This window comes from Heteronotia binoei, chromosome 13, assembly GCF_032191835.1.
Source record: "Heteronotia binoei isolate CCM8104 ecotype False Entrance Well chromosome 13, APGP_CSIRO_Hbin_v1, whole genome shotgun sequence".
Classification (NCBI taxonomy): domain Eukaryota; kingdom Metazoa; phylum Chordata; class Lepidosauria; order Squamata; family Gekkonidae; genus Heteronotia; species Heteronotia binoei.
The window spans coordinates 40,588,770-40,606,402 of NC_083235.1; the positions used below are offsets into that span (position 1 = coordinate 40,588,770).

The window sequence follows — 17,633 nt, forward strand, 5'->3', positions numbered from 1 at the left end:
TTTTTACAGTTGCCTTCTCTACTGGATGCAGTATTCAATCAAATGGAACTTTTAAAATCAATAATGGAATTACAAGCAATTGGGAGGAAGTTAGGTTAAGGAAAGAGGTTAGGTTATGGTTATAGTGATGGTGACAACCAGAGTTACACCCCTCTATTTATTTACATACATTACTTTTGTAATAGCTTTAATAAAAGTAGAAGACACTGTGATGTGGTTAGGACTAGGTTTTATTGTAGCAATAATTAGAAAATTTGCTAATTGAAATACAAAACCCTAAAGGATAAAAATTAGTCTGGCTCTTAAATTTTTAGGCTGGCTCCTATACACCAAGAAAATTCGTCAAGACCTGATTTATGGTATCCTATATTACTCATGAAAGTTATCATGTCTAGCTTAGTGAAAAGATCAAAAGGCAAATTCCATGTTAGAGATTATAAGGAAAAGTACTAGAAATAAAATGGTAGTGTCCTTGTACAAATCTATGGTGCAGATTCATTTGGAATAATGAGAACACAGTTGTGATTACTTCTACAAACAAATCAATACTGTATCACTGGAAAACATATAGAAAAAGGGTACCCAAAATGATCCAGGTCTTGAAATGCTGTCCATATGTGGAAAGATTAAGGAATTTTAGGCTATTTAATTGAGGGGACTAAAGGTGGACATGACAGATGTATATATTTAAAGTATTTATACTCCACACTTTCCCCTTTGCAAGGGGTTCCAGTTATCTAATCTTCCTTTCTGCAATCCCTTCTCTTTCCCCACATCCCCACTCTATAGCCCCTCTTGTTACCCCTCAGCTGCCCTCTAGCACTTTTTTCCTTTGCCTTCTGTCACTACATCCTCCAACACACACCTGCTTAATGCTCTCTTTTATTAGATTATTTAAACTATGAATGGTATGCAGAAAGCAAAGTGAGTTTTCCCCTCACATATGCACAATACTAGAACTTGGAGGAGGGGCGTCACTCTGTAAAGTTCATGAATAGTAGAATCAAGAAAGTACTTTTTCAAAAAATATGTATTAACTTCTGCAATTCACTGCCAGTGGTGTTGGCCACTGCCTGGGACAACTTAAATAGAGGATTAAGGAAATTAATGGAGGATTAGCTATGAGGTTTCATTTAGCTGTCAGGAGAGGCTTTGAGACTAACTAGAAATGTCTTGGACTGGAACCCTCTTCGATTCAGAGGCGGTATGCTTTTCAGTACTCACTGCTGGGCAGAGGAAAGAGAACCCAGAAGTATCCAGGTTTTAGAAATGAGATGCTGGACCCTGAGGACTTAGGTTTTAATTGGTTATAAAACCAGTACAGCTCATGAAGTACACAGCAATCTTGTGGAAGTGGCCATATGTGGCAAGGCTGCCCTATATGTGTCAAAAATATCTTTCGCAATATTGGACAAAAGCTAGTTACATAGCATTCTTGAAGACATGTTAACAAGCCATCTTATCACATGGATGCAATTCCAGAAGACCATCTAAGGGGGGAAGGAAGGGATAAAATCTAGCATCCCTTTGGGTCCTCACCCCAGTCCTTGGTGTACATACAGCTAGGCACCCAAGTCCCATCCTTCTGTGGGAGATGGACATCACAGGTCTCACAGGTGTCTAAATGCTCTGCAAGGAGAGGCTGTTACTTCCCACAGTTTCTCCTTTCTTATAACATTCCAGTGGGCTTAGGTAGGGGTTCACCATGTTGTTTGGCATGTCTTGCTACTGGCCAGTCTACTCTTGTCTGCCTCCTCTGCTTTTGAAGCAACATGAAACTACTGGAGGCTATAATAGATAGATAGATAGATAGATAGATAGATAGATAGATAGATAGATAGATAGATAGATAGATAGATAGATAGATAGATAGATAGATAGATAGATAGATAGATAGATAGATAGATAGATAGATTGTCATTGTTCTCAACAAAAAGAGAGCAACGAAATGAGGTGCTCTTCCACAAAACACACCAACACATCAAACACACATATTCATATTCATACCATTTAAATACATCTAAAACAGATAAACATTCATAAAACCATTTAAACCATTTAAATATATCTAAAACAGATAATCCTTCATAACCCTGCATTTAGCCTAACCACAGCACTTGGATAGAAACTGTCCTTAAATCTGTTTGTCCTAGCCTTCAACACTCTATATCGTCTACCTGACGGTAAGATCTCAAATAGCAAATGGCCCAGATGTGAAGGGTCCCTTAGGATCTTTTGTATCTTCCTTTTACATCCCATATTATACAGATCCACCAATGAGGGGAGAGAACATCCACAAATCTTTTGTGCTCTTCTCGTCACTCTTTGGAGCACCCTTCTCTCTGCTTCCGTGCAGCTCCCAAACCACACGCAGAGGCAATAAGATAAAATGCTCTCAATGGAACTACGATAAAAGGCAACCAGCAGACTCCCTGACAGCTGTAGTGATCTTAAGAGTCTTAAGTAGTATAGTCGTTGCTGGGCCTTTTTCTCTAGAGCTAAAGTATTTGCCCCCCATGTTAGATCCTGTTTCATGGTAATTCCCAGAAACTTCCATTCTGTCACCTGTTCTACCATAACTGTTCCTTTTTGGCCACTGGACAACCGTTCATCTTCCCAACCTCTCCCCATCAATGTTCCCTCTAAGCTGTGGAGTCTTGTGAACAAAACATCTACTTTGTGAGCCACTAGCATTAAAGTTGTGAACTACTGCATAAATCAGTTTGCTCTGGGGCCATTTTTTCTGAGCTAAGACAAAAATATGAGAGCTGGAGGTTATAAAACTGTGAGCTAGCTCACACTAACTCAGCTTAGAGGAAACCGTGCTCCCCATCTGCCCCCTGTTTCTAGCTGAAACCCTAATATAGAGTTGCCAGGGACATCTCTTCTAGTGGTGATCCCCAATCATCTTCTGGCTGCTATGGGAACTACTGCAGTGGTCCCAGAAGGGCTTTCCCAACCAGTATGCCATAGTAACTTTATTCTGTATTTCAAAATCTGCTGTGTCATCAGCCCAGTATCTGTCAAGCTGAAACAACTGAAAAATGGGAATCAATTTTACTGAAGGCAAATTTTACTCTATGTATCTACCAGAAGCTGGCAAAATATGGGTGACCTGTCCCTTGAGTTGCATTCACATATCATGGAATCTATACAAAAAATTGCCAGTAACCTCAAAAGTGTTCAGATGTATTCCAAGACATCCGTTAAAACTGGTGCTCAAGAAGTATGCCGCCATCTACAAAATCTCAGAAGAACATGCTTTAAACTGACAATGCAGACAAAACTGCTTAATAATCTTGGAGTGACAGTGAAGGTATCCATAGAGATTCCAAGTGTTTGTGAGGAAGGGGAGCTACCATCAGATCCTACTGGAAAGCAGTTCAGGCCAGTGGTCTTCAAGTCATGAGTTGGGACCCTCAGGTGGATTGTAGTGCAAAGTGCTGCACTGAATCACAAGTGCTTATATAGCTGCCCCATTTTTTTATTTTTGCTGTCTTCTGGAAGTACCTGCTGCACAGAAAACATGGATGCCATGGCTCCTTTCTCACTCTACATGCATGATGAGGCCCAGGCCCACAGTGATAGAGAAGTTGTGTTTTCTGTTCCAAATCTTCTAGTCTGCTGCCTGTGGTTCTGGCCTGAACACTAGGCTTTCCCTCTTCCTGACACACATCACATGGTCACTTTTCCCAGGACAAAACAGATATATCAGTGCTCCCTGACCTTGGTGAGATGTCTAATTCTTTCGGCCTCTCACTCACTCCTTGAATGTGTGTTTAAGGTGATGGTATTGTAAAGGAAATGATGGCATTGCTGGGAGCATCTTGTTCTTCCTTCACATCTTCATTTTCACTTGAAGTAGAATTTGCATATCTCCTCTGTGGGGGATGCACGTGCACACAAGTTTGTCAGGAGAGAAAGACATGATCATCTTATTTAGGAAAAGATAGACATGCTTTCTGCTCCCACTTCTGTAATACTGGCAATATGTGAAGCCAATCAGAGGTATCAGTAACAATTGTGATCCCAAGATAATCCCCCTGCACAAACAAGTCATTGCTTGTGCATGCACAGGGAACAAAGGTATGAGATCTTTGTTGGCATATTATAGGTTTTTAAAAAGTTATGAAGAACAGCAGAGATATAAAATTAATGCTTTGGAAATGCCCTGCTTTTTCTCAACATGGCCAACTATGAAATTTCATACAATCACAAAGCTACAATTCAAAAGCAAGTCTGACAGTCTACCCTGCAGGCCTCTTCTCACCTGCCTTGTTCCCCATGGCCCCATTCTCAATGCTATCCACACATAGCTGAATAGAGAAACAAAACAAAAAGCAAACTGGCTGCAAGCTTCCACTCCCGCATGGGTCATGGTTATCATAAAATATTTACTGCTTTGATACATTAGTTATATCATAAGGAGGAAGGGAATTGCTCACCATGATAAAGGTCAAGATTTTCTCCTGCATATCAACAGGCAGGCTGAACCTTGGATTCAGCAGTTTTACCAGGCGGTCTTTGCAGAAATCCCGCTTCACTACCAGAGACTGGAAGTTTGGGCCACAGTTCTGCATGCACATGTCGAGAAGCTGTAGGGAGAGGAGTTTGCTGTTAATACACCACATGCATTGACACTTAGAACATTTCTAATTAGTCTCTGATCCTCAACAATGCCGTCACACAAGGCTCAGAGAACTGCTTCCCTCCTTCTTCCTCTGCTTGACTGCTGCAGCCCCGCCACATTTCTCTGCTGCTACCCCATGGCTCCGGCACAAAGCACCCAGCTGTTATTTCAAGTTCTCTATCATTTCAGTGATTGCCTCTCAAGTTATGGTTCCTGTCAACTTTGCCGCCCTCATGGTTGATATCCTAGTTACATGGGACCCACTTTTTCACAACCCTTGCAGCTGGGGGAGGGTAACACTGAAGTCACCCACTCCATAGGCTGAGTACCAACTGCAAATGTCCTAACTAAATTACCATTGTTTTGTGCTGATTCCATGGGGAAAACTCTTGTGATCTGCTCCCATTCACATGAATGGATCATTTAATCTTACCATAGCTGTTCCCTACTGGAAAGGAGCTTCCTCATGGCTAGGGTAAAATGTAAACAGTCCCCTAATGCAATAAAATTTGGATTATTTATTATATTAGGTTTATGAATCACCCAGTCCCTGCTATTGCTGGGCTGTGGGCAATATAGAACATAGTAAAACATTTAAAGTTTGAATACTTAAAATTCTACGGTAATCTGATCAAATGACAACAGCAGCGATTCAGCCCCTAATTCTGCACTATGACCACTCCTGGGAGCAGAGAGGGGAGAAAAGAGTCTGAGGGGGAAGAGAAATAAGGGAAAGTGCCAGCCAGAGTGGAAACCATCACTGCCCTCAACCAAACACCTGGCTGAACATCTCTGCCTTAAAGTCCCTGTAGACTAGCATAAGATTCCACAGGGCCCTGATGGTGTTTGGCAGTGTTCCACCAAGAAAAGGCTCTAGTTGAGAACAGCCAGATATGTTTGGGGCCAGGGATCACCAGCAGGTTGTTATACAAGGATCATAATACTCTCCAGGGGACATTTTGGAGGAGGCATTAAGGCAGATATATTGTTCCCTGACTGCTCAAGGTGTTGACGATTAACATCAGACCCTTGAACTTGACTTGGTATTCCACTGGGAGCCAGTGGCACAGCACAGGTTGTATATGTGCCGTCTGTGATATTCCTGTTAGAACTTGTGCCGCCACACTCTTGACCAGTTGGAGTTTCTGTGTCAGTTTCAAGGGCAGGCCAGTGTAGAGCAAATTACTATAGGATGTGATAGGAAAGGGGCTAATTGCCAAGCCTGAGGCAGATGGAAAAATGCCAGTCTTGCAATATCCATGACCTGGGGCTCCATATTCAAGGAGGAATCCATGCCTAAGCTCCTGACTATGCCAGTGCCAGTGACACCTTGTCAAGAACAGGGAATCTGTGCCCCAACCCTGAGGGGCCCCCCACAGTCACAGAACCTCCATCTTTGTAGGGTTCAGTCTCAGTCTACTCTTCTTTAGCCACCCCACTATAGCCTTCAGTCCTCTGGCCAGATTTTGCAAGGCGGTATCCAGGTGACCATCAAGTAACACATACAGCTGGGTGTCATCAGCATACTGGTGACATCCAAGCCCAAAACTCGATGTTAGCTGGGCAAGGGGGAACATATAGACTGTGGAAATACAGATCATGCATGCCAAAGTTTTGGGCTGAGACAAACACAAGAAACCCCTGCAGAATTTCCAGGATAAATCATACAAAAGTTTTTTTAAAGGATCATTTGCATATAGGATAGAGCTACTGACAGAATACTAGACTGTGTCCTTACAGAAGATCAAATACCACAGAAAAACATGAGGAATTATAGAAAATCTTGGTTCACTTTCGTCAGAAGAACTATGTGGAGAAGAAAGCAAAGAAACCATTTGAAAGCCAAGAAGCCACATTTTACATTATCCCTCAATATCGTGAATTCACAAAAGTCAGTTTTACCAGTTATACAGTGGAAGAGCAGCAACTGACTTTTGATCCATAAGTAATAAAGTGTATAGCAACACCTGTGTTGCCAGGGGCAACCCAGAGACTCCTGTGTGCAGACCCAGAGACTCCTGCTCCAAATGCCTAAATTTAGGATTCTTAACATTCCTGCCTGGTAGCTGGTTTTTACTGGCCTGAAATTACAATGTTACAAGTTGCAATGAAATATATTCATGTTAACAATGGGTCATATAACAGACTGATATTAAACACAGGCCACAATGAAACAATTATGTCATTTCCCCCCTCACTGGGACTTCTGTTTCCAGAGCCTCTTCTTTATTATGAATTCTCATGATTTATGCCTATGCCATAATGAACTATCAGACCAATTATCTGCTAGCAGGTGTTTACCGTTTAATTGGATTTTACATAAGAGAAGCCATGTTGGATCAGGCCAGTGGCCCATCCAGTCCAACACTGTGTCATCAGGAGGTCCACCAGTAGGGCCAGCACGCCAGAAGCCTTCCCACTGTGGCCCCCCAAGCACCAAAAATACAGAGCATCACTGTCCCAGACATAGTGTTCCATCTATACCTCTGCTCTCTATATTTATCCAATCCCGTCTTGAAGCTTATGTTTATCCAGTCCCCTTTTGAAATACCACAAATACTGAAAAAATGTTGCTAGTAGGCTCTGGTTAAATCAAAGAGTTTTCAACTAAACAATAGAAAGACCTTCCTGACAGAGTTCCTCAGTGGAACAGGCTTCCTCGGGTGGTGGTGGGCTCTCCTTTTTGGAGATTTTTAAGTAGAGGCTAGATGGACATCTGATAGCAATACTGATCCTGTGAACTTAGAGGTATTTGTGAATGTGCAGGGGGTTGAACTAGATGGCCCCAGAGGTCCCTTCCAACTCTATGATTCTAATCCTGAATAGGACATTGCACTTCATTTTATTTAGCTGTAGGTTTTCATCATATGGGCTTCAATCCAGTGGAAGACTTCTGCGGACAGTATGAACCTTGAATTTGCCCCTTACACTGTTCCTGGGGGTCCTCTATCCCACAAGAGCAGCATTTTGGAGTAGGTCCAATCCACTGATGGAAATCTACCCATTAGCAGAAAGCACTCCTGGATCCAAGCCATGGAATTTTACAGTTACAGTGCAGCTGTACTCTGATGTCCACCCACCAAAACTGAATATGTGAACCTAAACAAAGCAGCACAAGTGCAATCCTTAAAAAGAGACCATTAGAATATACTGTGTATTTAACTATTTCAAACAGATGGTATCTAAATGCCAACATGTCATAGTTGTTAGTGTTGATCTAAAATCTGGGGGATCCATGTTTCAATCTCAACACTGTTGCAGAAGTTCACTCACTTTCAGTCTGGTTCTCTGGTTGTGCCAGTTCAGATACCATCGTGTCCCACTCCCAACAACTGCTCTGTTCATGCCATACAGGGAAAGTACAGTCTACTGGAACAAGTTCTGCTGCACTGCTCATTCTATAATGATGTTCGATCTCAGTATATTGCCCCAATCCCGTCAACTTTACCTGGGAGATCTGGACTACTTGATGTTTCCTTCCTTCTTGTAGACTCTTCCCTAGAGATAATAAATTTACCAAAGATATTTCCTAGAGATAATAAATGCACATGCCTTTGGGCATGTGGGATATGCAAGCGGCTGACTGAAACTCAATAACTTTACCCCTCTGTCAGAAGAGGACATAATTTCCCTCATCCTCACACAATCTGTGCTCACTGCTTTGTACTCGTTGCACTGCATGTGTCCTTATTTTTATCTTTTCAATTTTTATTTACTACTATTACTGTTGACTCTCTGGAGCTGATCTTGTATCAAAATAAACTTTGAACTGAACGGATGTGCAGTTTCCTAACACTAAAACTGCCTGGATGAAAGAAATTATCTACACATGAATGCCAATAAATATTTCAAGGGGATTCAGTGTTCTGGAAGGATATGCTGAAGGAGAATACAGAATGCATTGACCACTTATTGCTTGACAATGTAACTGCATATGAAATACTATTTTTAAGGCAGTTCTTAAGGCAGGATTTTGAGAATGGCTGGATTTCTCAGCATAAATAGGACCGCCAAAAGAAGAATAGTTCGCTGACAACAAGACAATGCACCAAAGAAATACACAGGAGACAGAACTTCCTAAAAACACAAAGAGAAAAAGGTGGGCAGGTTACCAAGCAAGAAATCGCTGCCAAAGCGCACTGGCTTGAATGATGCTTTTCAAGAACCAGCATGCATAGAAGAAATGCTAAGCAGCTAATCACTGGCCTGTAGAGAAGGTTTCAAAGAGTTTGTGTATGTTACATTTCACATCATCTCCAAAGAGTGCACATTCTCTAGGGTGACAGAACAATCAGTTGCAATTTGAAAATATACTGCAGTATTTTATACTCAGTACCGCAGTACAACCTGTCAATTGATTTCAACAGGGTGTGTCCAAGTAATTAGAAGAGTTAAGTTTTTGGGTTTTTTAGCAATTCATTACCTGGTGAAAGTTACTTCCATGCTAACAATTATGTTGAGAGAAAAGACTGCTGCGGAGAACCGTTCAATTCATTCTCAGTCATGCCATTTAAAACAAAAAGTGTGTGTTGTGCAAATCTGGATCCACTCAATCCAACTCTTAGCACACATGTGCAATACACCATTTTTCAGCAGCTAGTTCGTTGCCTGGCTGCAGAGATCTTACGTGTGGAGTAGGAACATATTGCTGTGGATAAGCAGATCAGTAGTGCACTGAAAGCTAAAGTACACTTTTTGAACTACTGTAATTAGTGATATATTGCCAATTAGGTAAAGTTGTAGAACAGAGCACCATCAAAACTGTGGGTTTCCACAGACAACTATGAGATCTCTTTTTGCACAGGGAACACTCCTACCCTACTTTCCATGATGGGCCCTTAACAGTCTCCAAGCAGCTTGTTTGTATTAAGACTGACGAACAGAGATCATGTTCCCCACTGCAAGAAGATAGGCAACAAAGCTAAATTAATCAACCTGAGATGCTGGGGATATAAACATTTTATATGTCTTTGTTTATATGTCAGATGCAAGAATGGAGAAAATTCTATCTGCTGAGTTTTGGTTTGCCGTACGTTAAAGGCACAAAAGCTCAGCCAGTAGAGGAGGGAAAAAGCAACCTTATAACCAGCAAAAATCCAAAACAAACCATGGTCTGTGGAGATGTCCAAGACTGAAAACCCCTTGGAATGTGAACATATGCCTGCAGGTGAGAGCCAGATAGCCACTACTGGGTCCCAGAATACAGGATTGTATGAAACTGCTATGCCGAGTCAGACCACTGGTCCATCCAGTCCAGCAGCAGCAGCTCTCCAGGATCTCAGGCAGAGATTTTCCCTGTTGAACCAAAGACCTTCAACATGTGAAGAATGTCAAATCTCTCTCTGCAGTGACTGAAAAACCCAGAGTGAAAATTTGCAGGTATGAACACTACCTGGCCACTAACTAGGAGTACTCACAACCTTCCTTGGCCCATGCATTAGTAGAGAAGGGTTTGGAATAATCTGTTACAAGTGGGTTGCAAGGTCTTCTTTCATCTGTTCTAAGACTTCTTCCTCTGTTTTTCATCAATTACAAAAAGATTTGCTCCCCAGACTTTTAATATACTTGAGTCTTCTTTTAAACAATGCATTCATGTTTTCCAAACCAGGAATGCTACATGTACACTTCATCTGGAACTGAAAGATTATGAATTTGGCACAGAATATGAGCTACATGAGGCACATTTGTTAATGCTTCACAAAGCTGGATTCGTCAACAACTTCTGATGAGGCTGCCCAGAATTCTCTCCCTTTTTTAAAATTGCACCATCATTCTACATAAACACATCAAACTGTATTCCATACACATATGTTGATGCGGCTGACTGTAATTATGATGCAACAATAAAAGCTGATAATGTCCATGTGGAACTCTGGAGAGCTGTTTGTGAGTTCTTTGATTTATGGGCAGGCCTGCACGCGTGTTTTGTGTTGATCCTTTTAATTATGGTTTTAAAGGAGTTTGCTGCAGTTTGACACAGTGTGAATCATCATATGAGAAATGTTATGCAATGTAATTTTTAGTGGAGAGGTAATTTTATTGAGCAAAACCACCAACTTGCAATGTGTTTGGCACTTAATTCCCTAGTAGTTTTCTGTACCTGTGGCTTTCCCCCTCTTTTTTTCTTTAATCTGGTGTCATTAGTTAACAGAAGAGTTTTCTTTCATGACTCTGTCACAGCAATCCATTTTAATCAGCTTGTAAATCAAACAAAAAATCCAAGCATGCATCTACATGGCTGTTTCATGTAGTACATACTGCTAAGTGCTTCAAAAGGATCCCGCAGAGTGTTGTTATTTCTTCATGTGGGCACACAGGACCAATGATGCTGTGCAGAATTCATTGTGTATCCAGAGTCATAGTACCAATAGTGTACAGCAGTGACTTTGCACTGTCAGGTTTACAGTGCTTCCAATCACAGCGGTTCCCAACCCCTTATAATCTGCCTTTCTTTTCTGGGGTTTGCAGAAAAGAAGGCTAGTTCCACCTAGCAGGCAAATAAAATCAAGACTGATGAATTTCCCATATCAAACAAGACACCAAAGGCCAGTTTGTTGCTCTATTTACAGGGTTGTCAAACATGTGGTCCAGGGGCCAAATCAAGCCCATGGAGGGCTCCTATCAGGTCCCCCGAGTAACTGATTGTCATCTGCTTCCTTCTCCCTCTCTCTTACTTCCTTCTGCGTAACAGCTTGCTTTGTCAGACTTGCTCAATCGAACAGGAGCTACAGAGCAAAGCCTCTATCTTCTCCATTGGCTGAGGTTCCTCCCTTGGGGAGGAATGGGGGGGATAGCTTGCTTTGCCAGGCTCTCTCAATCACACAGCACAGCTACTGAGCTAAGCCTCTCTCCCTTCTGTTGGCTGAGGTTCCTTCCCTTCCTGGTCCCCAGAACTTCCTTTGCCCAGTTCCCTGAATTGCACAGGAGAGATACAAAGAAAGAACTGTTAAGACCAATGAGTGCTAATGTTTTAAGCATGTTTTATATTAAGCTTTTTTAAATGTTTAATTGTGTTTGTCTGTGTCCTTTATAAAGTTTATATCTCTGGGGCATTACATTCTATGATACACATTCTATGATACAACAAGGTCTCATTTATGTCATATCCAGCCCTCATAAATGAGTTCAACACCCGCTCAACATATATTATTTCTGTCTGTATGCTCACTACCACATTCTGCACCACAACCATGCCCTGAACCTTACAGCCATCTCTCACTGGTGGTTGTCAAGTCAGCAGGCATGGACTGAGGTGCTTCCTCCTAAGGAACTACCAGTCCAATCCTAAGCACAGAACCCTTCTAAATCCACTGAAGAGAATGAGCTTAGAAGGGTGCAACTCTGCTTAGCACTGTACAGCACATGGCCTATTTCTTTAAAAAGGCACAATGCAGCAGAAAATTCCCTAGCATGCCACCAACTTCAGGAGTCACCCTACTTATATCCACAGTACTATTAACCCCCTTTTTCTCTTTTAGGGTCTTGCGTGGCTTGGGTAATAACAGATGCAAAGAACTATCATATATTAGGGGGTTTCACAGTACTGCTGTTGCAACAAAAGCAGTTGTGAATCTAGCACTGGTGTCAGCAGTGCTTGCATCATCCTGTATCTACCAAATGACTGCCAAGACACTGGCTTGTATCTTATCATTTCACTAGCCATTTTTTGAAACCTTTCAGCCAAACTGCCTTCCTCCAACTTAAGAGCTAAATTTGAGTCCAGGAGACCTTGGTGACCAACAGAATTTTTGAGAGACAAAGCTCACTTTGCCAGACGATACCATCATACCAGGATAAGAACATAAGAGAAGCCATGTTAGATCAGGCCAATGGCCTATCCAGTCCAACACTCTGTCACACAGTGGCTATATATATATATATATATATATATATATATATATATATATACACACACACACACACACACACACACACACACTGTGGCTAATAGCCACTGATGGACCTCTGCTCCATATTTTTATCTAAACCCCTCTTGAAGGTGGCTATGCTTGTGGCCACCACCACCTCCTGTGGCAGTGAATTCCACATGTTAATCACCCTTTGGGTGATTCCGCATGTTAATCACCCTTTGGCCACCCTTCCTTTTATCCGTTTTAACCTATCTGCTCAGCAATTTCATCGAATGCCCACGAGTTCTTGTATTGTGAGAAAGGGAGAAAAGTACTTCTTTCTCTACTTTCTCCATCCCATGCATTATCTTGTAAACCTCTATCATGTCACCCCGCAGTCGACGTTTCTCCAAGCTAAAGAGTCCCAAGCGTTTCAACCTTTCTTCATAGGGAAAGTGTTCCAGCCCTTTAATCATTCTAGTTGCCCTTTTCTGGACTTTCTCCAATGCTATAATATCCTTTTTGAGGTGCGGCGACCAGAACTGCACACAGTACTCCAAATGAGACCGCACCATCCATTTATACAGGGGCATTATGATACTGGCTGATTTGTTTTCAATTCCCTTCCTAATAATTCCCAGCATGGCGTTGGCCTTTTTTATTGCAAACGCACACTGTCTTGACATTTTCAGTGAGTTATCTACCACGACCCCAAGATCTTTCTCTTGGTCAGTCTCTGCCAGTTCACACCCCATCAACTTGTATTTGTAGCTGGGATTCTTGGCCCCAATGTGCATTACTTTGTGCTTGGCCTCATTGAACCGCATCTGCCACGTTGACGCCCACTCACCCAGCCTCAACAGATCCCTTTGGAGTTCCTCACAATCCTCTCTGGTTCTCACCACCCTGAACAATTTAGTGTCATCCGCAAACTTGGCCACTTCACTGCTCACTCCCAACTCTAAATCATTTATGAACAAGTTAAAGAGCATGGGACCCAGTACCAAGCCCTGCGGCACCCCACTGCTTACCGTCCTCCACTGGGAAGACTGCCCATTTATACTCACTCTCTGCTTCCTATTACTCAGCCAGTTTTTGATCCACAAGAGGACCTGTCCTTTTACTCCATGACGCTCAAGCTTTCTAAGGAGCCTTTGATGAGGCTTTCTGCCAACTTGTTTCTCAGAACTTGAGAATAAAATCCGAAAGATCTTGATGGGAACAAAAAAGGAGCAAGGAACTTCAGGTTATTCCTTCTGTACTGACTAACAAAGTGCTGAGCTGATTTATGGCAGGTGCTTTGCAGTCATGTGCTCTTGGCATGGATTTTTCTTATATTTCTAGACTTGACATCACCTCCCTATGGCACCAAAGGCCCTTCCCTTTCTTTAGAATGGGAACCAAACACAACAGCTCTTCCCCAAAGCAAACATTCTGCCCATCTTTCCTCCATTTCACTGGAGCAGAAGATGCTCTGTAGCAGGCAAGGGTGCACTATCTTTATATCAAAGGGATTTCCCCCCCCAGTCCAATCCAGAAGCTTGGAAGGTGCCTGAGAAATGTAGGCCTATTGTAAACTTACCTAAGGTCTCAGGTCTTTGTAGAAGAGAAACTTTCTTACGGCTACAGACCTCTTCTTTCTTCAGCCATGGGCTCAGGTTATGACAATATTGGCACCCAATGAAGTTGACAGGCAACAGAGTCAGGAAAGACAAAAGAAAAGTACTTCTGACAATGCTTACTGGACTTCTGGAATCTTATGCCATAGAATGTGAGAATGGTCACTACCTTAGATGGTTTCAAAGGGAATCAGACAAAGTAACAGACAATAGGTCCACCCGTGGCTATTAGCCATGATGGCTAAATGGAAATTTGTCTCTGAGTACCGGTTGCTGTGGGTAATAATATTGGGAGGCTTTGGCCTCTGGGCACTACTTTTAGGCCTCCCTGGCATCTAGCTGACCACCATGAGAGTTAAGATGCTCCAACAAATAAAACTTTTGATATAACCTAGCAGGATACTTCTTATATAGTAATGCTTTAACAAATCAATACATCACCTCCAGAATTCAGACCAGAAGAATGATCTTTGGTCTGGGTGGTCCAACAGCAAAAGCAGTTTCTATATATTCCATGGCTAACTACAGAAAAGTCCTTCCTTCATGCTGACGGTCCGCACACATTGGAGTGCAACCATTTGCCTTGTGTTTGTGAGTGTGTGAGCACTTCCTTCAGTACCATTCAGATATCGCTATAGAATCTTCACAGTTTCTGTGCCCCAGGAAAATGAAGTTGCAGACAGAAGGAAAGGAGATTCTCCTTCACCAGGTAAGGAAGCTTGAGTCTATAAATGTGTAATGCAATTGCTGAAACATCAGGACGCAAACTAATCATCTAATAAAATTTTGCCTGTAGGTCAAAACGAAAAAGTAAAGGCAATTATGCCAGACTAATAAAAACCTGAAGCAACCTTGTAAGTTACCCAACTCCAACACCTTATAAAGGGGTAGGGCTGGAGACACTGGATGGCCGGTAAATGTTTAACCAGATGGTTCATTGGTTTACAGCGTCTACAGAAAACAAAGATTTCACAGCATCCTGCTCCACTGGCCAACTGTTTGTATCTTATCCATTTCATAAAAACTGATGAAAAGGACTGCACAGCTTCCCTCCATGTCCCATGCAAAATCACTGTATCTAAATAATTCAAAACAAATAGTAGGAGTGACCCCCCCATGACTGGAGGAGCAGCAGCTGTCATATTACAAAGCATTCCAAGAAACAAGATTGTATCTTAGCAATCGGATCACATTTATTACATGCAGCATATTTGTAAAAGGCTAATGTACAGAGATATTATTTAGTTTATTTAAAACACACATATCCCACCATATCTCCTTAGACTCAAGCTGAACAAGCTGAAAAAACTGAAAACACATTAAAACAATACAGTAGCCCATTTACAATATGATGAAAAGAAGCCAGATCTGCCAAAACAGTTTACCAACCACTAATGCCTGGAGAAATATTAGCTATCTGGAGAAATACTAGCCATACAGTATACTAGCAAGAGGGGTTTTTCCCCCAGTACTAATAGGTATTGACAGGGCTTTTTTTGTAGCAGGAACTCCTTTGCATATTAGGCCACCCACCCCTGATGTAGCCAATCCTCCGAGAGCTTACAGGGCCTACTGTAAGCTCCAGGAGGATTGGCTGCATCAGGGGTTGTGGTCTAATATGCAAATGAGTTTCTGCTACAAAAAAAGCCCTGGATGTTGATATGCCCAGCTGTTTACAGCCAAGAGACTTAGCTGATCTACAGTAACATGTTATGCTTGGAAAGCAGGGCAAGCCCCATGCCTGTCAAGACCAACCCAGGCTCAACAAAGGGGTGGGATGGAACCTCTCCAGAAGAGAATGATTCCCCCCCCCCCAGCGTCTATATCCTAGCTGAGATTCCAGAGGGAAGCTCCCAGTCCACCAGGCAAAGTGACTCTATCAAAGAAGCAAATGGAGATGGTCAACCAGGAACTGTTCAGCTGGACCCACCAGCGAACCTTCGCAGTCCTCTCCCTCCAGAAACCTGAAGGTGGCAGGTCCAAACAGAAGCCTAGACTAAAAGATGGAATGCATGCCTGGCAGCCCAGGGTATCTAGTTACCTAGTCCTACTCAGAGAGGGGGAGAAGCGCTAAATCTTGTCAGATTAGAGCTCCCCATCAAACAACAGGAAGGGTACAGTCACCAAGTAGCAGACAGCCCCTCAGTTGGAGTATGACCTTCCTGGGTTCAACACCCCATAAGATTTCTCCTTGGAAACTTCACAGTTGAATGTGTTCTAGGTTCCCTGGGTCTTTGACTGCCTTCTTGCTTCCTGCTTCTCCCAGTGGACAGGTCCCCAAACCAATCCATTCTCAGCTGCCAGCTACTATAACCTTGGGACACTCTTATCTGAGCAACAGCACAGCAGAAATTTGCACCTAGTTCTCCCAGATCCCAGAAAAACACATTGGCTCTCACAATCCAGAACAGCTTCAAAATGGCTGACGTGCCCTTAGGAGGTTGATTTGTCTGATCTAGACTCATCCCCATCTTGCTATTCCTCCACTGAATTCTGGTTCATTAAACAGCTTCTCCTGTACCATTATACCAGTTCTATAACACACATAAGAGTGCCAGTAACCAACACAGTGCATAGCTTAGGCTGTTTTAGCAGCATTGTAGCTACAATGTGCTATCCACTAAATCAAATAAGTCTGTTCCAGGACAGTACCACTTCAAATGAAACATAATGGTTATTTTGCAAGTCTGAATACTTCCCGCCATCCCCAAATAACCTGTACATTAGGGGGAAAAGCTATGCTTGCCATCTAATGTTCTATGTACAGAGAGTTGATTTGGCAATGCAATTTAAAAAATAAAACATTAAGAAAAAGCACAAGGATCACAGCAGAAACCAAAAATATAAAATGCTCTGAGCCTGAGAAAACAATGAAATGGCATTGTAAGCTTCTCCCCACCCCGGGGGTCAAATCAGATTGGCAATGGCTCTCTAGTGTAATATACCCCTTTGGCTGTAGGCTCCCAGGTTAGAGTACTCACTAGGTCATGTCCATTCAGCAGAGACAAGCTGGCTCAAAGCATCAACCCTTTATTTGCAAGGACACAACTCCAGGAAGCATGAGCTTCAGCTGTCTATTTTGGAATGCTGAAGTGAAATTGATCTCCACCCCACTGAAACACATTGCAGCACAAAGTTACAAGGAAAATGTGGAATGGATTTTTCATTAAGGTCTCTGGGCCCTGTCTATCTGGGCACAGACTTTAATGGAAAATCCATTCCACATTTTCCTTGCAGCTTTGCTTCCTGCTGCAGCCGACAAAGACAAAGCAGAAAGAGCAGGGAACGTCATCAGCCTTGGAGTTTCAAAGGGTGAGGACAGAAGGGGGAGGAGGGGGGGAAAGAGTCCCATGGGCTTGTTTAAAGCGCTGGACAGGCTGGTTCTGGCCCGCGGAGTGGACATTTGACACCCCTGATCTACAGTGTATATATAGGGACTATCATGCCCTAATACCGTGGATTATGAAGATTTCAATGTATATTTTGAGTACCTAAAACCTTGTTTTTAAATGCATTTAATTCACTCCAAAACAA

General features: G+C 42.4%; 1 protein-coding gene across 1 annotated transcript in view; it reads right to left on the minus strand.

Annotated features, from left to right (window-relative positions):
* Positions 1-17,633, minus strand: part of TOM1L1 (target of myb1 like 1 membrane trafficking protein) — a 79,969-nt gene that overhangs the window by 26,412 nt on the left and 35,924 nt on the right. The window contains exon 4 of the mRNA XM_060253553.1: positions 4,446-4,595. Within this exon, the coding sequence (XP_060109536.1) occupies positions 4,446-4,595 (150 nt within the window). The remainder of the gene's footprint in view (positions 1-4,445; positions 4,596-17,633) is intronic.